At 34.5% G+C, this 25682-nt stretch overlaps 2 protein-coding genes across 2 annotated transcripts; both read right to left on the bottom strand.

Moving 5' to 3' along the window:
- Positions 1-1775: 1775 nt before the first annotated feature.
- LOTGIDRAFT_136350 (hypothetical protein) lies at positions 1776-5206 on the bottom strand (the record flags this gene model as incomplete). Its single annotated transcript, XM_009046694.1, has 3 exons — positions 1776-2175; positions 2695-2770; positions 5026-5206. The coding sequence occupies 3 exons, from the start codon at positions 5204-5206 to the stop codon at positions 1776-1778; spliced, it is 657 nt and encodes a 218-aa protein (XP_009044942.1).
- On the bottom strand, positions 5099-18406 carry LOTGIDRAFT_83212 (hypothetical protein; the record flags this gene model as incomplete). The annotated part of the gene is made up of 2 exons (XM_009046693.1): positions 5099-5331; positions 18106-18406. Coding segments are annotated over 2 exons (534 nt in total), but the record flags the coding sequence as incomplete, so codon positions are not given.
- Positions 18407-25682: the final 7276 nt, after the last annotated feature.

Raw genomic sequence — 25682 nt, 5'->3', positions numbered from 1 at the left:
TTAAAATTTACTTGATATTTCTCGACGGTATTCGTGAACACCAGTGAATCATGCTCCACCAGACTTACTTTCAATTCACACAGCCGTCACTCGTACAACATATCGCTCGATTTTCATATTGTTTCCGTTTTCGGGCCGAATTGAAAAGTTGAGAATTGAAATTTAAATCGATACATACTCCAAGAGAGAAAATTCTGTCGCTTTTACGTTAAATTAATCTAGGACTGCAGCTGCATATACCACATTATACGCATCACTAAGAATTTCCAAAACCATTGACAGATAAAATTACGTATCAGAATATTTTATGGATTTGCTCTGCGGTTGACAGTAACAGACGTTGCAAACGCGGTATGTTACAATGTCAGATATTAGAATAATCGCCTTGCAGTTTACAATAACAGAGGATACAAACGCTGTTCTGTGTTAAGTTATCATTTAATATTTTATTACGTAACAGAATATTTAGAGAATTTGCTCTACGGTTCGCAATAACAAGGAAGCAAAATGTTCTATATTTAACATTGTCAGATAACATTTTATTATTTAACAGAACATTTACAGATATTGTTATGCTGTTGCAAACGCTGTTCTGTATGCAACATTGTCAGAAAGTTATACAATTATATTACCTAACAGAATTTTTCTAGGATTTGCTCTGCGGCTGGCAACATTATATAATGCGGATATAACATTCGGTCTCACTACCATTTATCTCATGATACACATTTCAACGTAAGATACTGTGTTTCAAAAAAGCTCATTTCTCAGTTGAAATCCAAACGAATTAGCATCAAGGATGTTTTCAGTAATTGAAATATATGTCGGTTTTTGATCCTATTTCTCGTGATAATAATCCACTCAATAGTTCACAAGTTGTTATAATGATTGATATTTCTGATTGAATAACTCTTCAAGATAGAAGTTTTTACAACAGTGCCGTGAACACTAAAAATTTCTTATTTCTCATCCATTTTAATATAAATGTCGTTCTTGAGATACGAAGGATATTTCAAACTAAGGTTGACCGAGAGGTCGAGACAGTCAATGTCAAAGCATAGATTGTTACACTGGTTTTTTATTTATAACTTTTTAAAACTCTGCCTTGCTGTTTAGATTTATACTTTCCACTTCACTCTTAAAAAAATACAGAATCTGAACAATTTGTAATTCAGGTCGAGTGATGCCCTATGTTTCTGAAGTAGTAACAGTATCCTATACATATAAATTGCATTGTGTTCCCCATTCACGAGGATTGTTGTCGTTATTTTTATTTGGTTTCAAATTCATAACTTGTCCTATCTGTCAGATAGTAATGAATTCCCTATTCCGGAAAATAGTTCGGCCACGACGGTGAATTTGCCAAAATGCTGTGTAGATAACACTGGCTGTCGCAATTCTCCGCGGTCAATCTACATACACGTACAATACACGCCATGGTGATTTCATTATGTCCAAATGCGCGACCAAGAAATACATATGAAATATTACATTATATTTTGACCCATTTCAGCCAATATTCTTGTCAAACATTCATATTCGCAGAGAGTCTAAATCAGCGTGTAACCACAATGCACAGAGTGGACGATTCTCTCAAGAATCCATTCTATACGAACAGGTGCCATATTCGAGCATTTCATTCCCTCAGCGGCTGTGTCATGAACACCGAAATATGTCATCAGTCCATCTAAGCATAATGTGCTCGTTTCCATCAACACCCGTCTCATCGACCATTTCATACATTTTAGATATCATCAATGTACATACACATGTGGTCATATTATAGACTCTCTATTTATAGGTGTCATTTTATCCACCTTCTCCTCACCACCACTTCCGGTGCTCGCTACACTGTCACTTTGACAAATATGCATCTCTAGTTCCGCTAACCGATTCTCCACGTCCCACTGCTGTTGGTTCAGCTTCACAGTTAAGGAAGAGTTCTCAGTCTCCAGTTGTGCTAATCTTTCACGCAATCGTCCTATTTCATTGAGCAATTGTTCAGATTGTGGATTTGGCGAGTTCAAACTTATAGGGCTTATGCTTGGTGGCATCGGGGAAGTTGGCATAGGCGACAACGGTGGTTGTAGGAAGTTTCCACTACTAGGCGTGTGCGGAAGATTCTGTTGAGGATGTTGAATTGTCGGATGAGATGGTTGATAAGGGGGAAGCAAACTTGTCTGAGAGGCATTCATGTTTGCTTGAGCAAACATTCCCGGCGTCGACAGCATGTTTGAATTTGGCGTGGCGGGATAATTCGGTGAGGCACAATAAGGAGAAAGATATGTCATTTGTGGCGGACTCACAAATGGGAATGACTGAGTAAAATGTTGTGGAAATGTATACTGAGAATGTTGATGGAACGGCTCCAAGAACGATGGAACACCACTTGAGGTGACTGTGGTCGTACAGCTGACAGGTGGGACACAACGCGGCGAAGGAGGAGGACTGTGGAAATCTTTTGTCTGATTAACACTATTGGGCGAATGAAGGGGCGATCCCTCCTCATTGTACGAAGTTAAACTCGACACTGTCATGGAAGTTGTGAAGTTTCGAAGAACAGTTTTGGAATTTGAATTTTCAGTACATCTTGCTATTAGATTATCTTCACTATGACACTCGGTCCGCAGGTGCCCGTCATTTTGTCCGTTATTTTGGATTAACATATTAGCAGGTAATGTGTGATGGCGTGACACCATGGAAGCTTGTATAGGGATCTTTCCAGCTGACTCGACCAATCCAGGGGTACTCTTACTTCGAGGAAGGGCTACTGAAAAATAAAAAAAAAACAAACGTTACAAGAAGAAATATTCCTTCGTATTCCGTGCTAAGGAACTCTTTACAAGAAGGGTTATTGCATTTCTTAAAGCGAGTAATCCAATCAATGAAATAATGAAAATCCATAAGCTTAAAAGCTTAAATCTATGAGCTTCTAAGTCCATCTTACAAAATAGTGATACACCTACGCTGAAATTCATGATTTTCACCAAAAAAAAAATCAGAGTCAAAACCCAAAAGACAGAATTAAAGCAAACTTTCAAAACGACACCCGAATAAAATTATTCGTTAAAGAGACCGTAATCTTTATCCAAATCTTAATTCCGAAGAATTATCAAGTAGTATTTTAATATGTAAATTAGTCATAATCATAATCAACCCAATTTCAATAACCAAATCCAATGGTTGTGTTATTTCAATATATTGTAAAAAATTTGGAAACCAAAAATGCAAATGAGAGTGGTCAGCTGTTTACGAGATTAATTAGAGATCCGTTATGAATAAGTTATGGATTGTCTTAGTTTGGTCAATTTTACAATATCACTGTTAATGAACAATTCCCTAACTCATTATTTTTGATTAACTATGTGCGTGATCAACTAATCAACCAGAATATGAATTATCAAGAACAAGATGTCGACAAGTTCATTCCAAAATAACATCACTGACAAAATATCTTATCAATATCTAATCTAAATACAATAATTAAATATTTCCCCTGTTAAAATAGTGCTCAATACATCAATTGTAGACATAAAAATATTACAATAGAACCCCCCAAAAACATGTTGTTGTTACTCAAGAGTTTCACGGTATGCGATCTTTAGACAACTGACTCACTCACAGCCTGCGTTCCTAGAGATAACAAAATGTTTATATTTGGTTCTGTTTTAATATTTCTATTATCTAATAGAACAATTCTACAAGAGCATTGAATCTCGAGGTCTACTTTTGTTAGATTACCACAGGAAGCACTGAAAGAATATAAAGATAAAATAGATAGTGTTTCCACAATTTCCTTCCCGATGGAATTTTTTCTTCGATGCATAAAATGTCGATTTGTTAGCGACTTCGTGTCACCGGAATCTTACATAAAGAATCAATTTTTCTTCAGTAATGTTCCGCACTACAATAATGGGTTATTTTAAAAGAAAATATTCCTCATTGTGCAGATAAATCAATGCTTCAACAGGAATAGAGGTATTCATTTCCCCATTCTTTATAACATTATATTGTACACTGGGAAGAATTCCCCTAAGATATTATTATTTGGATTACAAAATTCAAAACCAAATTCAATTCATTTTCGAAAATTGCAACCCATCTTAAAATTCATCAAATGAGTTCCTGAATCAAAGCAGCAAAGACCTCTTGTGTGTCAAAACAACAATCTAGATTCAACACAAAATTCTTCTAGAATTAACTCAGTAATCAAAACCTCTTCAATCGAAACAGCAATTTAAATCAACATAAAATACAAATACAAAACCTCTAAAATCAAAGTAGTAATAAAAGCCTCTTAAGTCAAAGCAGCAATCAAAACCTCTGAATTCAAGGCAGTAACAACAACCTCTTTAGTCCAAGCAGCAATACAAACCTGCAAAAGTCAAAGCAGCAATGACACTTTCAAAACTAAAATCAGAGAACCCTCAAACTCTCTCCGAAATCTAAAACCAAAGAAGAAATAAAAAATCACTTAAGTCAAAGCAACAATCACACTATAAAAACTCAAAGCAACAATCAAAACATCTGAATTTAAAGCAGCAATAACATCATGAAAAGTCAAAGCAACAATACAAACCCCTTTACTCAAAGCAACAATTACACTGACAAAACTCAAAGCACCAATCACAAACTCAAAAACCAAGACAGAAATTAAAAGTCTCTCAATTTAAAGCAACAAACCTAATCTTTAAAGTCAAAGCAAAACTGAAAATTCCTGAATCCGAAGCAGCCACAAAAACCTCTTTAGTCCAAGCAACTATACAAACCTCTTTTTCAAATCAGCAATATACACGTCTGAAGTCAAAGCAGAAATCAAATTCTTGGAAAGTCCAATAAAGTACATGTACTGTTATAAAGGGAGATACAAAGAGTCTCTAATTTGCATGATGCGTGCATGTTCATATTTTTATAATTATAATTGGAAACTCAAAGTCGAAGCTCTAAATGAGAGGATTGTATCGAACGTATTGATTAAAGTCATAAATAATAACAGACGATTGCATTAGAAATAATCATACTTACTTTTTTCTAAAGGAGCTTTTTTGTATTTTTCTAATCGTTTGACAGCAATTGCTTCTAATTTCACTCGAGCTGCGGGGTATTCTTTTAAAACATCCCAAAGATCTTTTTTGGATAAACAGAAGAGATCAGAGTAACCCACTGATCTGACGGAAGCAGTTCGTCTATTGCCAGCAGTACCCATATTTAAAATACTAATTTCACCAAAATAGCTGCCTGGTTTAAGAGTAGCTAGCATGGTTTTACCATTGTCAGCTACCACTTGTAATCGTCCTCTGTTAACTATATACATCTCTTTACCAACCTCGTCTGAAATAATCAAAAATATATCACATGTAATATAGCTCGAAAGATATGGCAATATACGCCCACAAACAGCTTGTCTAAAGATGCATTAACAGATCTGTAAGTTTCTATTCTGACCAATTTAGATCTTATGGGGGAAAATTAAATGAAATGAATGGAGTTTTACGTACTACTTTTCTGCATCTTGTGGGCTAATGAAGACGAGCAACGCCGTGCAGGATGCAATGAGGCAAATTTTGCCGGGAAAGCGACATTAGCCTGCTCTTTTTCGATTTCCAACGGCCTCGGTTTATTATCCCATCCGAACGACTAGACAGGGGGAAACCGGGTTGAAATATCAGAAGGTATTATCTCGGCCTATGCCGGAATTGAACACTGCTCCTACGGGTTAGCGATCAAGCGTCCAACTCACTGAACCATCACGGCTCCCAGATCTTATCATTTACCCTGCATTATTTTTTTCAACAAAAGTTAGGCGATCTCACAGCTTGAGAGCCCTGGAATATTGACAAAAAACTTTCTACTCTTTACTGACAATGTGTCTTTGTTATTGGTCTACAATAGACATTGTGTTCCATAAACTAGATCACAATTATCATCGTCTTAATCAATATATTTTTAAGATGGACATCAGACATTTCTCTTGAAATATAATAATATAATGGATTTTTTTTTTCTTTTTTTATAATTAATTTCGTGTTTTAAATATCGCGGTATGATGTATTAATGCTGGTGATCAACGATTATTTTTTTCAGGATTTGATTTTAATTTGATGTTTATCAAATGTTCATGAAGGTGCAAGATCTGAGTTCAGCACATAAAATAGAAAATAGCCCTAATTTAAAAAAATAAACTCTTAAAAAATCCCCAAAAACTCAGCTCCTTCACCTTCCTACAAATGTAGGGGAGCCGACAAGAAATGGGAATTTATTGTAAAAGGAAAGAGTTACTTTAATATTAGTATTAGTCAAAAGTCGTTCCCAATGTAGTCGACATAATCACAAAATGAACACGAAATTCGATACCAAATGTACTTTTTACACATTATGATGGAATTGAATGAGAATTAATTCACAGGTTTCGTGGTTTTTAAAAAGGAAAACTAATTCAAATGAAGTTTATACAACTACACTGTTCAGTATACCATTTTTATAGTTTTCCAATAGTAACTTACTAATGGCTTCCATTCACTCACAGTAGTAAACAGCATGATGAGAGAGAAAGAACTCCTCACAAAAAGAGATAGAATTAATGGTTCGAGCAAAAGGTTAACTATGAAAAGATTTTCTCCTAATGATTTATAGAAATCATCAGAAAAATTTTCAACCCGGAAAAAGTCAGCTTTAGATGTTATGTTGACAATAACCAGTAACATTCTGCTGAAAATTCTAAACCAGTTCATTCCGGGAAAGATGAAAACGTCGAGGTTGATAAGAAAGAACTCTTTAGAAATAAAGATAGAATAATTAATAGTTGAAGCGAAGGGTTAACTACTAACAGATTTTCTTCAAATATTTCTACAGAAATCATCACACCCTCAGGCGGGAAAATCGATATCTCACGTCTGCTCAAATCAGACTGGATGTCTAATTTTCTTATCGATTAGTTTGTTCTGTGATTATTGGCTGACGGTCAAATGTTGACCTTGCTAAGGGTCAGTAAAGATAGTAGCCTGAAAGCTGAGAGTTGTCAAACGTCATTAGAACAATCAAAGACTAGATTTTTTGTCGGTTTCGAAAACAACTTCATCGACATAAGGCTATAACACGGTCAGGTGGTTAGACGATGCTTACAGCATACGCGCTTTCATTTTCGATAATTTTAGTCACTTGTCCTAGATTGAACAGATATTTGGTTAGTATGACAGCAAATTCGGTTGATCCTATCTGCTAATGGATTTTGGTATTACAGTCTAAATTTTTAGATTAAAATGAAATATTACGAAACTAGACAATATAGGAAAAGTCGACGTGATTTTAAGTCTGAATCTGTCTGTTGTTAAATTATAAGTACATTATATAAATGTTGCTACCAAGGTAGTATAATGGAAACTGTTTTATACACCATTAGCAATGCTGAATGAATAACCAGACAGGATTCTGAAAAATATGTGACGTTAAACGTTCTATCATTCTACGTTTTGCCTAATTTCGTATATTAATTTAATGCATTATGTTTTTGGTGAACGGAGACCAGCAGTTCTAATGAGTAGATCAGACCTCTGTTATCAAACTGAATAGACTCATGTCATAATCGTTATGATGTATTTTTTAAATAAATTAGCCACTCATTACTGTTTTATTTTTATTTATATATTGTTATATTATTATTTATAATACATTATGTATTTTTATAACTATTTGTATACTGTAATGTCATGTTATCATGTATATCGTTGAATACATTATGTATTTTTATAACTATTTGTATACTGTAATGTCATGTTATCATGTATATCGTTGAATATATTATGTATTTTCATAACTATTTGTATACTGTAATGTCATGTTATCATGTATATCGTTGAATACATTATGTATTTTTATAACTATTTGTATACTATAATGTCATGTTATCATGTATATCGTTGAATGTTATGTTATCATGTATATCGTTGAATGTTATGTTATCATGTATATCGTTGAATGTTATGTTATCATGTATATCGTTGAATACATTACGTATTTTTATAACTATTTGTATACGCGTTGTTAAGCGCGTTGATACTGTAATGTTATGTTATCATGTATATCGTTGAATACATTATGTACTTTTATAACTATTTGTATACTGTTTAAACGTGTTGATACTGTAATGTCACGTTATATGTACATTGTAGAATACATTATGTATTTTTGTAACTATTTGTATACTGTTAAGCGCGTTGATACTGTAATGTCGAGTTATCATGTATATCGTTGAATGTTATGTTATTATGTATATCGTTGAATGTTATGTTATTATGTATATCGTTGAATGTTACGTTATCATGTATATCGTTGAATACATTTTGTATTTTTATAACTATAATACTGTTAATACTGTAATGTTATGTTATATGTACATTGTAGAATGCGCTATATAAGATATGAATATTATTATTATTATTATTATTATCACTATTATTATATCAAACGATTGGCCCACATAGCCCGTGTGGTTCTTACCAGATGGGACAACACGTGACGAAACTGAAGTAATTCCATTGATCCAGCTAGATTAAAACTCTGTGAAGTGGTCCTTAATGTGACGTGAAACAAGTCTCAATCAATAACCTTTGTTAACAGTAAACTATCAGCAACTGTTCCTGATACTCTCTTGAAACAATTACACATTGAATTACTTTTGGAATTGTAAATACTGAGAATGTTTGAAATGTTGCGTCATACTATACTTGAAGAAAAAGATTAATAAATCGAAAGTAGCAAAGAAGAGTTAAGATGAAGTGTTCTTCATTTCATCTAATCATGAGTTATTAAAGAAAAGCTACCATTAACATAAAATCTGTTGGCTATGTTCAATTAAAGTTTACTTTTGACTGCAGATAATCTCAGTCTTGGTACTGAAGAATTTTCTTGTTGCTGACTGTTCACTTCTATTCAAAATTTTTGCTTACTTTACCTACCAGACTGATGCCTATGTTCAATTCATTTGAAATGACAGCACCAATCCAATATTCTGAAAGACTTTATCCTTTCGGAAATATTGGCAAGTGAAAAATTCCAGTTGGTGGTAGAAACAGACAACATATTCCATATCCAACCCAAAAAGGATCATTATGGCTGCCAATGGCTGTAGTGTAGGCTTACACATAGAACGCTATAACCAATTGGTCCGAGTCTTCAAAGACGTCTTCATCCAGGTCTCAGCTTGCAAGTTACTATCTTTACTGACCCTTAGCAAGGTCAACATTTGACCTTCAGCAAATAATAACAGAACAAACTAATCGACAAGAAAATTAGACATTCAGTCTGATTTGAGCAGACGTGAGATATCGATTTTCCCGCCTGAGGGTGTGATGATTTCTGTAGAAATATTTGAAGAAAATCTGTTAGTATTTAACCCTTCGCTTCAACTATTAATTATTCTATCTTTATTTCTAAAGAGTTATTTATCTGCGACCACTTCGTTTTGTCGACCTCACTTTTCCGGATTAATCAAAATGGAAAGAATCGATTGGGAGTACGTTCACCTCCAACCTAATGCTTTATAAAACACCATTACTGGTTGAAGTGGTCTGAAAAGAGTAGACGAATAATTAATTGACAACGAACATATTGAAGAATGTCAGCGCTAGAACCAAAACATATTTCACTTTTACAATAAGAAAGCAGTTAAACGTGATCTCCTTGGAATGTGAAGTTATGATAGTCAGATGTGATATCATCACAGTTAGGACAAGAGTCAAACAAGACAAATATTTTTTGCTAAAATTACAAAATTCAAATTTAGCAAAACCTTTGGTGTAGATATAAAACTGAACTATTAATGAATCCATTAAGACATTACAGGATATTCAGGATTTTACGTCATACTTTTCTGCAGCATGTGGGCACAATACAGTCGAGGGGTATGCTTAACTTACAGAGATGTAGATAAAGCCTGTCCTGAAATGGATTATAGCAACCTTAACATGTGACCTTTTGAGTCTGGCCCTAATTTTGACCATATCACATCCGTATATCAAGTATCAAGAACTGTTATTTATCGGGCTACGCCTAGAGATGAGTAAAAACGGTTAATTTGTTAGCAAATTCGGTCGGTTGGTTGTCTCAAGTTTCTGAAGAGTAGCTATATATACAATATAAAAAACCAAAAAAAAAAAAAAAAGAGGATGGTTATATTATTTATGCTTCAATGTATAAAAAACTTATTGACAATTTGTCAGGTTTTCCAGAAAGTAGTAATTAATGGTTTTAAATTACTGTTTGGATATTGCGTAATTCGCAAATTGAGGCTGCAGTCAGAAGCTTAAAATGAGAATAAACGAGAATTCGATTGAATTCAGGAATTGATTTATTTCAGAAATACACTTTGTTCACTTTGAGACGAAATAGAGAAAAACGTGTAATAAGGTTATGTAACATTTGAAAGTCGTAGTTAATGTAATTGGTCGTGTTGATTTGAATTCTGTTGTGTAAAAAGACTTTCATTGAATTAATAACAGAGTATTTTGTTACACAATACAAGACGCAGCTTCGTAGTACACATGTTTTTGTATGTAGAAATAGGAGGAGACAGAAGAAGGTCAAAGATGTCATTTAGCTTGTCTTTAAGCTTAAGGACATCATGTACTAAGCATTGTTATGTCTATAACTAAATGGCCAATTTAGTTTTTATCGGGTTGCGTTATTGTGCTCATATGTTTCTAATATCTTCGTACAACCATGATAAATATTGCCCAAATATCGCATTTGCATAAATTTGGGTTCAAGTAACCAAATGATTCAAAGCATCGCACTAGATATGTTGCAGTTGATAAGAGCTTCAGCAAAAGTGGTCAACAGAATGGCCGCAAATTCCATCTGCTCACGTTGACTTTATGCTAGAAAGTAGAACATGTGTTACTGATGCGCTGCGCTGCGCTTTTTCATACGTTGCTGTTCATTCGGTTACCGTTGCTAGCAGTTGAATAATCTAGTTGCTTCCAGATTTTTAGGGTAGAGCCCTGTTGCTTATGGAATAGAGCTAATTAAGTCTTCTTTTTCTAATAGCACTTCCTTCATACGATAACCTACTAGATCGAACACTGCGCTTTTTCATTCGTAGATGTGCTCTAGTCGAATAAACCAGTAATTGATCTAATTCATTCGGTTATCGTTGCTAGCAGTTGAATAATCTAGTTGCTTCCAGATTTTAGGGTAGGGCCCTGTTGCTTATGGAATAGAGCTATTTAAGTCTTCTTTTTCTAATAGCACTTCCTTCATACGATAACCCACTAGATCGAACACTGCGCTTTTTCGTTCGTAGCTGCGCTCGGTCGAATAAATCCTGTGATTGATTGACCAATCATCAGGGTCGGCCCTGTCGCTAATGGACTGTTTTAACCACAATTTCCTTTCTAATATCATTCCTTGATACCATAAGATCAGATGTTATTAATAATTACTATTGTCTATTACGACTCCACATCAAATCCAATGACAATTACTGTATTACCTAATAATGACAAGTGATCCTGTAAGTGACACTAGATAATGGTCTACTGACACGATGACCCAATCTGGTGTAAAATTCGTCTGGGAGTAACGAGAGCAATGATAGGATGTCGAGATCTATATGAACTAACTTAATATCAAACCACCTGAGGCCTGTTTAGTTGGGAGAATCAATCCCTCACTACCCCGACATCAAAATAAAAACGTCATCTATCTAAACAACTATCTGCAAAATTTTCAATGCATTATTTTTCACAATTGACAAGAGCCGTCAAAGAGCAGAATGGTAATATAAAATTTGAGGACTTCTTCATCTGCGACCAGTTTGTTGGTCGTTCGACCACAAGGGACAACAGATGGCAAAACGCGTTAAACTACGAGTATTAAGTCGTCGGTGCGGCCCACCTTAAACTGTAAACACAATATTTGCGCTAAAAGATGTTTCCATACAAAAACCTCTTCTGGATCATATCCCTATTGCTAACTGACAAGTATGATATAAATTTCAGACTTCATAAGAATCCATTCCGAATGTCTATGAGAGATAGTTTTAGAGGCTATTACAGTATTAATTAATACTGATGATTCTGTAAATGACATAAGATATTAGACAGAATAATGGTCTACTGACACATTAACCTACTCCTTATCTATAAATTTTCTAGTGGGAATACCGGGGTATCGATATGACGTCAGACCTTCTGGCATTGATTATATTATAGTGCTGTCAAATTATCGGATCCCGAAAGTTAATAATTGGTAGGAAGGAAAACCTCTCCATTCTATCAAAATGAGGTCGTACTTGTTTGATTTGGTATAGGGTATAATAGTGTCAAGAACCCAAATATTAAACACTGGAACAGGAAACTCGCTAGTAATTGAAAAATATGACTTGACGATCGAGTCCTTATCTGTCATGCCTTAAGGCCTCCCGAAATCATATGTTACTTGTATAACATGTTTTGTTGTTTGGATTTCAAATTTTGTTTTGTAATTCGGATTGTTAGTGCTTGGTTTATTTTTGATCCCCACTTGTCTTGTAATATTGCCTTAAAAACGAAACTTTTACACGAAAACCTATTGAGTACGACAATAAAATCAGTCATAATTCTTACCAGAACAAAACCTTAAATATGGAAAACAAATTTTTTCAGATACTGCACTGGCTAATAAAGTTATTCAGATGTATATATTGCGAAAATCTGCAAGTGCATCAAAATTAATCAATACAAATCTTTCAACCGAGATTAAACATTAATGTTTTTGTGCTCTCTGTCAAAAACATCTCAGAAATAAACTACTTAGGGCATAGACGTTTGGGTAATTAGAATGTCCAAACACGGTCTAGGAAAAAAAGCGGTTACCTGTTCGCAGAGAAATCGAACGATATGACAAGAGAAATCACATGTACGCTGAGAAATTGGTGATGGTTTGTTATGTTAACTGATGATCTTACTACCTTCAACGTGTGGCCAAGTATGATATGAAACTATATGACAAGAGAATCTACATGTACATTGAGAAATTAGCGATGGTTTGTTATGTCAACTGATGATCTTACTGCCTTCAACGTATGGGCAAGTACAGTTTATACTTATTATAGAAAATTAGAAATTGCCAATGGTATAATACGGTTGCATGACAGATTCATGTTTCAGACTTCAATTCTATTCTGAAATAACGAAATGCCAAATCCATATCACAAAAAACCAATATTTTGTTATTTAAGTTAAAATAAACAAGGAAATCTCCCATAAACTATATTGATGATCATTAACGACAAACATTGTAAAGGTCTTCTAAATGACCTTTAACCAATGAGCTACGGAATAAAAAAAAAGATTTTAACTACTCCTACAAGAATAATAAGATACGTTCGTTTGACTTCCAAGTACTTCTAAATCGAAGTAATTCAAATGTCAACAAGCTGTTTTAAGTGGAGATTAAGCGAAGCACTTCATCGTAGGCGATGATGTCAGTGAGCAGCAGAAAAATTTTCTGACTCAGTAAATTCAACTGCTAACATTCAGCCATTAAGTTGGTTTCATAACACACCAACTGAATTAGGCTTATTCATTACGAAATCCATTGGGACGATTTGATCCTTGACAATCTGATTCAATGGTGGTTAGTCACTTGACGTTAGTAATAAACACCGACACCTCCAAAGTCATGTTCCACCCAAGCTTCTTCCACAGATATCAGAAATATCATCCTGATTAACTGGAAATGTCAAATTAAGTCCATAATCTATAAAGTTAGTGAAGTGAAATATGAAATACGTTAAGAATATCTGATTTAATTAGGACGTCAGTCTATTTCTGGCTTCCCGAGGAGAATATGGGGAGAATGATTTCTCTAGATCTTCAAGATGCGATATCTACTATCTGACAGCCAAAGGCGAGGCTCAAGTCTCTAAATAGGTACGTGGTTGTATATCGGCTATTAATTTGTTCCGTTTAGTCTTCCTCCCTAGAGCATAGACATTTATGGTCATTACCATCATTCATACGCACTTTTGACACAATGATCATATTTTAACGATAACAAACCAACTGAGACTTAAATAATACCTAATCCGGAAGTACATTTCAAATACTGAATAAAATCCAAATCAGGAAGTACTATTGAGCCTAAATTATTCTGCATAAAATTATTTCTTGATAGATAATATAATAGCTCCTACATAACAAGAAAGATATTAATTACCTTTAGTACTCAATGTATAAATCTATTTTCCTATATATGTTTAATTCATACCACTCTTTCCATGCAAGTTAACTAAAACAATCTTGTCCATTTCTTTCAATTGATTCTGGCTAAAATTGTAAGAATAAGCTTTGAGCTCCCTAACTCCATTTCGTTCAATTCATTCCGGGTTAAGTTGTATTTTAACGCACAATACTTTAAGCTCTCTGTCTCCATTTTCTTTCCATTCATCCTGCAAGATAGTTTTAGCTCTCTTGTTTCCATTTCTTTCAATTCGCCCTGGGTTAAAATTAAAGATCAAGTTACTTTAAGCTCCCTTGCCCCATTTTAAACAATTCATAAGATCAATGCATGCTACTTTAAGCTTTCTTACTCCCATTTCGTTCTTGTCATCCTGGGTAAATTGTAAGATCAACACGTTACTTTAAGCTCTGTCGCCCCGATTCATCTTTGGTTAAATTGTAGGATCAAAGCAAGTTATTTTGAGCTCTCAATTTCGTTCAATTCATCCTTGGTTAAATTGCAACATCAACACAAATTACTTTAAGCTCTCTTGTTTCATTTCGTTCAATTCATAACATGAATGCATGTTACTTTAAGCTCTCTTGATCCACCTCGTTCAATTCATAAGATCAACGCAAGTTACCTTAAGCTCTCTTGCTGTATTTCGTTCAATTCATAAGATCATCGCAAGTTACTTTAAGCTCTCTTGCACCATTTTGTTCAATTCATAGATCAATACCAGTTACTTTAAGCTCTTTTACTCCCTTTCGTTCAATTCATCTTGGGTTAAAGTGTTCCTCATCACTCAGGAAATGACGAATAGTAAAAATATTGACACAGTAAAACGGTATATTAAAATGATCGATGAGAATTTTGACTAGAATATTATTTAATGATGATAGAACTTGATAAAAAGAAATTGAGTATGCAGTGAATCGAAATAATCCTGTTACTACGCCGATTGACAAGTGTACTTTCTACTGCACCAAACCAACCATGATGATATGTGTTTGTTTTCAAAGGAAGCATTGGAGTAAGAAATGATGCTTGGTTTCTTGAATAAAGTAGACAATATTGATTCTTGGTAAAGAAACTTAGTAAATTGGTCCGTCAAATCAACAACAGTACTGGAAGGTTGTATTCAATCAAAATTACTGCCTAAATATAGACACATTTTAAAAAAGCATATCGTATGAAAATTTATTGAGGTCGTGAACTTATAAAGGAATGTTTGTTGGTTTATTTTCATTGTACGTTTCCATGAAAGAAATAAAATGGATATTGACGTCCTACCCGTCTAAATCATATCCAGTTATCGTACTGGAACAAAGCCAACCGCAAAATAACCACTTTCAAATTCGTTATGAAGCAGCTGTTTAGTCCACGTCCTGTAAATTTGGTATCGATAACTCCGTTACCTGCACGGTTCCGGATGATCAAGACCCCTATAAAGATTTTCCGGGTTGGTATTTAAGTGCTCCAGACTGTGAATCTGGATTTTAAGGGCATTTACATTTACAGTTGGAAGCACACGTAACTTCTGCTTTTTACCCCACCAAACCACTGAAAGCCTTAGCACAAAGAAAACAAATGACTCACATTTTCATTCAACATAACAGAACCATCCTTAATCATATTTACTTAAAATAATTTAAATAAGACTAATGAAGATTTTTTCTAGACATTAACATTTGAAGATAACATCATGATCATTATTTGAATGAGATAAGGAGATATCATGATTACGGTAAAAATAACAAAACAGAATCAGCGTTGGCGTGAATATCAACATTAATGTATTTCTTTCGAACTGTTTACCCATTCCAATTGAGCTTATTAAACTTGAATATCCAAAATAAAAACCCAATTGTTGCACTAATCCTGCCCACGGCATTTTGTATTTCAACATTTTGGTTTGCCTTTAGTGAAATTGAATTAAAATCTAAACGAGATTACTAGAATATATCACCTAAAAGGATAAAATTTGAAGGTTAAATAAAATGATAGGTAAAACAAGATCATCTCGTAAATTGCTATGGGAAAACCACACAGAAGAATGAAAATCTAATTTCAACTGTAACAAAATGTAGATTGAATCATTAAATTTTAAACTATCGATTAACTATCTGAACTGCCACTACTCGACCTCTGACAATAAACCATTGTAAGTGTCTTTAATAATGCTTCGGTTTCTTTATAATAGGAGGGTAGAGATTTATTCCAACATGGGATGCTAAAGATACAATTGCAAGATCAGCAAGTGAAAATGTGACTATCCATATCCAATTGTATAAGATAACCCTGGTAACAGATGTGCAACAGTCTATGGACCTTTAAAATCCTTAAACAGAAGGACATCAAAAAGTAGCATGCTTAAAGGGACAGAGGCAGCATTATTTGTGACCAATCATAATTAATCTCAGAAACGGGATTTCTTTCGCTAAGCCAATCAGACAGGTCACCGTCGAAATTTGGGCCTTCAAATCCATGTGTGTCCAGAATTATCCGCGGTTGAATGTTAAAATGACATTTTAGGATACTCTGTGATATATAGAAAAGACAGATATAGAAATAGTGAGTAAAATTCCTAGTTCGAGATATTGTTGGAGACATTATGCGATTTTCGTACATTTCTAGCATTCCTGAAGACTATTTACATATATTAAGGACTCAAATCAACCCCCGAAATGGCCCTTTAATGGTATAGTCCTTAGAAAATATGTAACAGAAACGAATGAAGTTAAACTTAATTTCATTCCATATAGCACCCTCCAAAAATGGTAATTAAAAACGTCCACTGACGTCTGTAAGACATGCTGGCCTCGTTGCTCTACAACAATCGTCAAACCCGGAATTGAACACCAGAAAAAACTCAAAACCACGACACTGTCATCCTTTTCATTAAAATAAGTACATTTAAGTCTATATTAAGGCTATCCATTGCAATTGTGGGAATCGTGAAGAGACAGATACGATACAGTATTCCTACTTAGAGGAAATCTGTGAAGTCAAGAGCACGTTCTCATTAGAACGCAGATGTTCATTATAAAGAATGTTCGACATAATATAGATTTATGGATAGTGTTTCATTACGCATCTGGCATATCGCAATCGAGAAATATAATAGCTATTTTTGGACCAAATCAATACTTGAATCAAGTAAAAAACGATTTAAGAGTTAAAATTTCAGGTGCTGATATTGATAGTCCACCACATGTGCATTTTGTGGGAGTGAAACTGAAAGAAAAGCATGTTCCTATTTTAGAATTTAAGGCGGATCTTTTCTTTCAGAATGTCAAAGGACATGAAAATGTTCTTGGTCCAGGTGTTCTTATAGAGGTTGTTGAACGAAGTGAGAAATAGAGGTTACATGACATTCCACACGTTTATTCATAAATGCGACGTGGCAAGTTAATGTACACAAATGGGTGATTAATCTCAAATAGAATCTTGAGTCCTGGAACAATGAGCCCATGTCCATGTTTTTCATTCACATGACATGTGAACTAGCTAAGGATAACTTGCTCATCCACTTCATATCAGATATGATCCTCTATTTATTTCCGCTGTAAGCTAAATAGTGGTACAGTCGATTTCAGCTGAACCGTAGCTCAAATGTTCTTCTACATTGAACATCGATATGGTTAGCCGAAATTGAGCTCAACTAAACAACCAATATTTACACTATATTCATTCCAGAATAGAGGCACTGTACAGCAGCAATCAATGTTTTGCTTGATCATTATCCATTCTTACTCTTTTCGTAGCACATGGTACCTCTGTTTAGAGAAATCAACTATTATACATCTACAACTTTAACTCCCGAATTTGTCAATCTTTGGACGAAATTTTTGATGGACGGAATTGTCTTGGTCGTACAACATAAAGAAACATATATATCCTTACCTTTTCTACAGATATAATCCCCAGGTGAAAATAAAACAGGTCGTAAACGTAACACTAATTCACATAGAAATCCTGCTTCAGTCTGTTGGAATATCTCCACACGTTTTAAGGTATCTAAATGCACATGGATAGCTATTTCGGCTTTGAGCTTATCCGGTAACAATGAGAGTGCTCTGTCTTCATCACTAGACTTATTACACATCCATAAATAATCGAACCATTTTATAACGCGATCTTGAAGCTTTAATGGAACTCGACGTAAATTCATATACGTTTTTACACCATCTAGTTTGGCTGAAAAGAGAAAAGAGAAGCTGTTTAGTTATTGCATGTAAAGTTTAAGTCAATGAGTTGTAGGTAGGATTGTTCATTGTTCATGTATAATATTCGATGTAAATGTAATTTGGCCAAAAAAAGAAAAATGTCCAATGTCTAAAAGCGAACATTTAACAGACCAAAACAGAACTGTTAAAGGCATGCTGCAACTATGATTGGTGAATAATGTATGCATTTGCTGTATATGTAATTGAGAATGTCTTTGATGATACAGTCATCGATTTAGATTGATTAAGTTTGAATGTTTTGGGTGTAAAAGCCGCACTTTCAAAGTTCTGAAGTTTGCTTTGTAGACGTGAGTTGGGGGAATATTGAAATTTTTAGGCAATCGTCCTTTATATTTTAAGGAAGGCGGAAACTGTGGAGGAATTTTATCATAATGAGATACCTTGTTATTTTTTATTGATTTTCTTTAGCTTGTTAGTTAAAATTTCAACGTCAAAAACTTGCCTTTACTTTCCTTATTCCGACATAAAATCGTGGCCAAAATTGAGTAGGTTTTATTTTCATGTGAAATAAATTGGCGATATTTAAATTTCGTTAGAAAAAAAATTGTCTAAAAATAAAAGTCCTATTAATTGGAATGTAAAAAATGAATGAAAAATGAAGTTCAATCACAAAATCAATTAAAGCTCGTCTAACCAACTGATTTACAATTGTTAAAGGGATAGTTGCGCCATATTGAGGGTTGAGACTAACGTATGATTGATAAAAAAAATGGCGATCCTGTAAAAATCTTTATAAACCTTTAAATCTATTAAGACTTCCTGTAAAGGTCTTTTAATGATGAGTACGTGCATGAGATGAGCTCGTGTATAGAATAACATAATCTGGGAAATAACTGTTTTCAATTTTGGTTTCGAAAACTATCCTTAGATGCAGCCATAGAGTAATACAGATGGAGCAAATAGGGAAAAGTCATGCACGAAAGAAAGACATAATGCTTTCCTTAAATATAAGATTCGGAAATATACTCTCTTTTGTCGTAATTGATCAAAAGACCAAAATAAATACTGATTTTATGAAGAAAGTACAAGCTAATAAAATGAAAGCCATTTGAAACTGTACCCTGTCCGAGAAGAACATTTTGTCAAGATAAATGAAAGTTTATTGGCCTAATCAATGGCGTTTCCCTATTCTGTCTGCATTCTGATTTATCATAACGCCAAGAAATACAATAATTGTTTGATCGCACGAAGGTAATAAAATTATCTTAGTGAATTCAGGCGACTGACTCTATCTTGATGGATATAAATAGCAATGCTGGCGTTTTGGATAAGGACAGAAGAGCATTTCTTTTTAGACCGGTGTAATTACAAAATCAATTGGTCGTATGTACACTTAACAGGTAAAAACCTAAAAAGTTGGCATCGTCTATATATCGGACTGGCCCTACAGCTATACCAGAATACCATAAACGGCTGCTTCACAGGCATTGAGTGCACTTCGCCCTAATTCCAGTGGATGTGCAACGGGCACAACAAATAACTCAAAGAAAGTATCCACTAAGCACCAGCAAATCAACCATGCAGGTACGGTACGGCACAGTACTATACGGAACTCAACCGGTTTTTCAACTGAAATAGACGACAGGTAGCCCAGTCTATGTCACCAGTTTTCCATCGAGGTCCAAACCCAGATTGACATGATGGTAATAGTGCAAAATACAGATCTGGCAAACGATGAACTCTTTCAGTGTTATCGTTTTAAAAGCAGCATTCAATTAGATCTTCCTTCTTTGGAACATCGGGTTAACACAGTTAGTCTATTGGAACTAATAAATTCTATTTATAGTAACCAGATGTTATTAAGACAAATCTGTCAATGGGATGAAAGAAGTTTAATGTTTTAGTCACTAAGAATCCACATTCAGCGATTTGTGTTACTGTAAATAGATATTTGATCAATATCCTCTTTTTATATGACTATTAACTTCAGACTTCTTGTATTAAATAAACCGGAAATTAGACAACATTATTCCAGTAATTTCATCCAAGTTGGAGATATCATAAACCATCCGGGTTTGTCGTATGTTGCTGTATATGGAATGTTATTTCATGTTGTAGATCTGTACGCATGAATTCGGAAAGAAAGTTTAGATTTGGCAATAGAATAAATATATTATTACGGATCTTCAGTCGATACAGAACTTTATTGTTGCTTAGAAGGCAATATTGCCCCATTTTCACATTTCCAAAAGCTTTTAGCACTCTTTCTATGGATAACATTATTGTTAATGGAGCTTAGTGAATACCAATGAAAAAAAAGCAATGATATGAACTGACATATGCTTACTGGTCTAGACACCTAATACCACTTAACATTCTGACTAAAATACCTTGTGCCCGTATTACTGTGACCAAAATACCCTGTGCCCGTATTACTGTGACCAAAATACCTTGTGCCGTATTACTGTGACCAAAATACCTTGTGCCCGTATTACTGCGACTAAAATACCTTGTCCCGTATTACTGTGACCAAAATACCTTGTCCCGTATTACTGTGACCAAAATACCTTGTCCCTGTATTACTGTGACCAAAATACCTTGTGCCCGTATTACTGTGACCAAAATACCCTGTGCCCGTATTACTGTGACTAAAATACCTTGTCCCGTATTACTGCGACTAAAATACCTTGTCCCGTATTACTGTGACTATATTACCTTGTGCCCGTATTACTATAACCATTACCATAATACCTTGTGCCCGTATTACTGTGACCAAAATATCTTTTGCCCGTATTATTAATGTGGCCAAAATATCTTGTGCTCGTATTATTAGTGTGGCCAAAATATCTTGTGACTAAATTTCCTGTGACCAAGTTACCGTGCACCCAATTTTGTACGATTCACTTTCATAGCTTCAGAAGATGATAAATGATTTGGAAAATTGGAAATATTTATTAATTTTATCCGAGACTTAATTCTGACTTCCCTGGAGCGATGTCATTGAAAAGATATAGAGTAAAAAGAAAGAATAATCATCTTAATGTAGGCCATTTCGTAGACTGTTAGATTTTTAATCACAGCACAACTAGATCACAATGAAGCTTTTTTTTGAAATGTTACCGCTAAGTTTAATACAAATGATAAACGTTTATGACAAATACCATTGACGTCTTGATGTGTCTGTCAGACCCATTTCTTGCGATGACATGAATTTAATTTTTTTTTGGGGAAAACAAAAGCAATTACAAACTGTCAATATTTTTAGAGGAAACGCGGCTCTTTTGTCTACTCAATAGATATGCTCGAGATATTTCCGAGATTACTAAGTCAAATGTGAGTACTTGAAGAGTTATTATGGATCCTTATGGTATCTACATGACCGTACGCCAACAAGGGCTTTTATTTTTTGAATTTCCTCTGTTTTTGATTCTATTACAGGGCTATGGTAAAAACAATTCTCGTAAGGTATAGCTCATGTTTTCGACTGTCACATGATATCTCCTCTGACAGAGGTGCATATTGCTGAAGTTTGTCAGTCGAATAGACTTCAATATGCCAGTGATGTAATTTGAGGTTAGGTCGCATGGTATAGCCTATGTCTCTGATGCTAATTGCGTGGACTGTCGCAAGGTATAATCTTATAGCGTGCATTGCCAAATGAAATCTCATCTGCCAGAGATGCAATTTGAGGGTTTCTAGTATGGTATCTTTTCTGTGTGGTATCTTGGTATATAATGTTCTTGATAACCTTCCATTCGGAGTTGACCACAAAGTGTATTCAGATAGAAAATAAGATTTCATATGCGTAATGAATCTTTCCATTATAATGACTATACTGACATAACAGTAGAAAACAACTTTAATCCCTTATGATAACTAATAACCTTCATTTTCATTCTAAAATGTCAATTTTCTGAGGTAATGGAGCGGCAAATACGTTGTTATGGAAACTGATTTGGAATTAAACATATTATTTTAGCGATTACCTCAACAAATTGTGACTTTGTTTCAGTGGTTTTCATTACCATGGTAATCAAACTAGCTTCAAAGAGAAACTGATTTTGATACAAATAATTCGCTCGATTGATGGGTTCTGCAGGTTCAGGATTCATGGAATCAACCGGACGTTCATTAAAAGTTGAAAAGGGTACAGAACGCGTTCTACGTGTGCCGATAAAGTGTAGACAGAATTCAAATTGGCGGAAGAATAGAAGGGAACAGTGCGACCTATCGGGTACCTTTAACTTGAAGCCAAAAATGGAACAGACGGACACTTGTGATTTGCTCGTAATCCTCTCACCATCCACCTTTCACATGCAATATTTTCAAACAAAGAATATGCAATTCTTTAAACTTTCTTGCGAGGAACAAAATCTTAATTAGGTAAATATAGGAAAATATACCAATGTGAAATTATTTACTTTCATGGGCAACAAATTGCTAAGCTATTGGGCTTCAAGCATCATAACGCCAAATTTAATCTTGCATTTCACCAATATGATCGTCGGACTACGTCACATTAACTAAGAAGAATGGTGAGAAAATTATTCACATTTTAAAACAATTCTGTTTGATTCGTCAAATTTCAGTGGTTTTTGTGAACTAGTTTTATAATTGTTACAACAGAATTCGATCAATAAAAGAGTACTTGCTTCAGAATGCTGTTAATAGTAAAAATACTAAGTTGCTTGTCAAATTAATGACAAATTGTATTTTTATTTGAAATCTTTGATATCTCTCAACTGACACGTTCAAGAGCATTGCGAAACATATGAAATAAACGAAATTCGAATTGCAATCTGAAAATTTAACACAAACGCAATCGCAATCTGAAAATTAAAAAGAAAAACAAATTGCAATCTGAACAATAAAAAAAAAACTTGCAATGTGAAAAACAAAACGAAATTATTCTTATAATGAAGGATTGAAATGCATTAAACCTTGGTTCTGACTAAAAAGTTACTAAATATTTCCTTTTGGTGGCGATTTGTACATGAAATAAGGCCATCACAATTAACAGCTAGTACTAACACATGCTTAGTCAAAACAGTGCTTCATCCACCAATTCTTCCTCAACTCTCGACAGGAGATTTTCTATTTTTTTGAATTAAAACTAAAACTGTTAAAAATGATGCGACGATCTTCGGCACTAGCTTTTGGACTTCCAACCTCTTTATGCACGGGGCTGAAGAATTGAATATTAGTAGACTAGAAGGCGTTGACGAAGAATATAATATAGAAAATTTTATGAAGATTATGCCAAGGAAATATGAAAGTGTTGATGCTAAATGTGGATTATAAGTTTAGCGCACACGCAAAAGAAATATAGAAGATTAAGTGTTGATTCTCGAGATAAATGGACTAACTGGCATTGGTACTAATAGATACCAATCAAGGTTAGTGATAGTCTCATTATTAAATAGTCATTTTTCAACTATTCTGCCTCATTTATCAGTATTGTATTGATTGGATATAGTCAAGTTACCCACTAGTTACTAGTGATAAGATATATAAATTACTAGCAAAATACTATTTGAATTCAGGAGGATGACAAATCTTTTAGGTCGGTAACCTTTCCTGGACGTTTATTTTCACACACAAATCATGCTAGTTAAAAGCGAATTTAAATATGGGAAGTCTTCGGTTATATTGTGAATTATTCAGTTTCACTTTAAGCAATGGTTACGACATAGTTGTCCCATGTGAGAAGAGGAGGAAATCCCTCCCAATCGGTATTCTAAACGTTAAACTATCGTTAACGCTCAAAGATCAGCATGGCTGACATCTGAATGTTACACTGAACATTGTGATTTTTGCTTACTTACAAGCTTAATTTCATGCCCCCGTAGCACGCCGATCATGTTCCAAGATCATCCAAACTGCACCGGTCTTGACTGACTAAATGCGACGTCCTCAACTCTTACATACATGCAAGTAATAGTTTAAGATGATGTTTTTTCATCAACGATTTAGTCCATTACCAGTTGACCCTATTTTAACATTTCTGAACGAGGAAATCAAGATCTCCTAGCTGTGAAAATCTTCTGTTTTAGGAGAAAGATTAAAGTACAGCAACCATCTCCTTTGGAAATACGTAAAACAATCCGGTTGCTAGAATCTGACCTTTGAGATAAGACTCCGATATATAAACTTATTAAGATCTGAACATGTCTAAGATTAGCTTCAGATGAAGTGATTATCAAATAACAAGTCAATAGTATTAGCTCAATCTCCTTCCTACAAATTAGATTAGATGGAAGCTATGAAAAGGCAATGGAAACCTGACCGTTTCTCCTCCGAGCTTTTTCATCCAATCTCCATCAATTAAGAAGCCAAAGTAAAGACGGTTAACTTGTTTAGTTCGTATTTGTGTTTAAAACTAGATCAAGAATTTGAAAAAAGACCATTAGGTGATTACTTCATGGTGTCCTATCACGAAAAGAACATTAAGTCATTTACAAAGTTACATCAGTACCTACAATAGGTCAAATTGGTATTAGAAAAACGATTTCCGTAGGCAGCTGGGATAACGCCTTAGTTCAACAATTTCAGAAATATTATACAGTGGTAAGTGTTTTGGTTTCAACAATAACTTGAGGTAACGAGGTTGTAATAAAAGCAATTTAACATCGTAAGCTTTATTCACTGTGCCTTTCGCTAGTCTTCAATGCGGAGTATAACTATCAGCATTTAGCTTATATACAAGTTGTACTGACTGAACAGTTGCCATTGGATACGACATGTACTGAATCACTAACGGAACCATCCGACGTCGCAGTATTCCCCACGCAGTATTCCCACTCCGAAATACGACCGAAGATTCAACTGTTAAAGACAGTTATGAGAATTGACATAGCATTAGGTCCATTATGTCTTTCTATCCACCACGGTATTTAAAATACCAGTATCCATAAGTGATTGAAAGGGAAATCAAAGGTGAAGCAAAGGTCGGCAGTTGGGTCAATGCTAACTCCACTTGTGTTAAAAAGGTTGGACAAATAACCACAAAGAAAATCCGTAATTACTAATAATGTTAAATGTAAGGTCTAGGGTTCACAAAGACTAGAGCATTAACTGATTAGCTCGATAAGGAAAGAAGTAATTAAGAGGAGGTCAAGAGGACTGAAGATTGGAGAAAGTATTGAGTATTCTTCGGTTTCGTGGTATATTTGGTATAAAAGTCAACCTGCCTGTTTATAACAGATTCTCTCTCAGTAACGCTTGCCCACCGAGGCGTTTCGTTGCCTGTTCATAATAGTTGAGGTGATGTATATGACCAAGTCTCCCGGTTTC

Source organism: Lottia gigantea (genome assembly GCF_000327385.1).
Source record: "Lottia gigantea unplaced genomic scaffold LOTGIsca_105, whole genome shotgun sequence".
In the NCBI taxonomy this organism is placed as follows: domain Eukaryota; kingdom Metazoa; phylum Mollusca; class Gastropoda; family Lottiidae; genus Lottia; species Lottia gigantea.
This window is presented reverse-complemented; position numbering and strand designations above follow the sequence as displayed.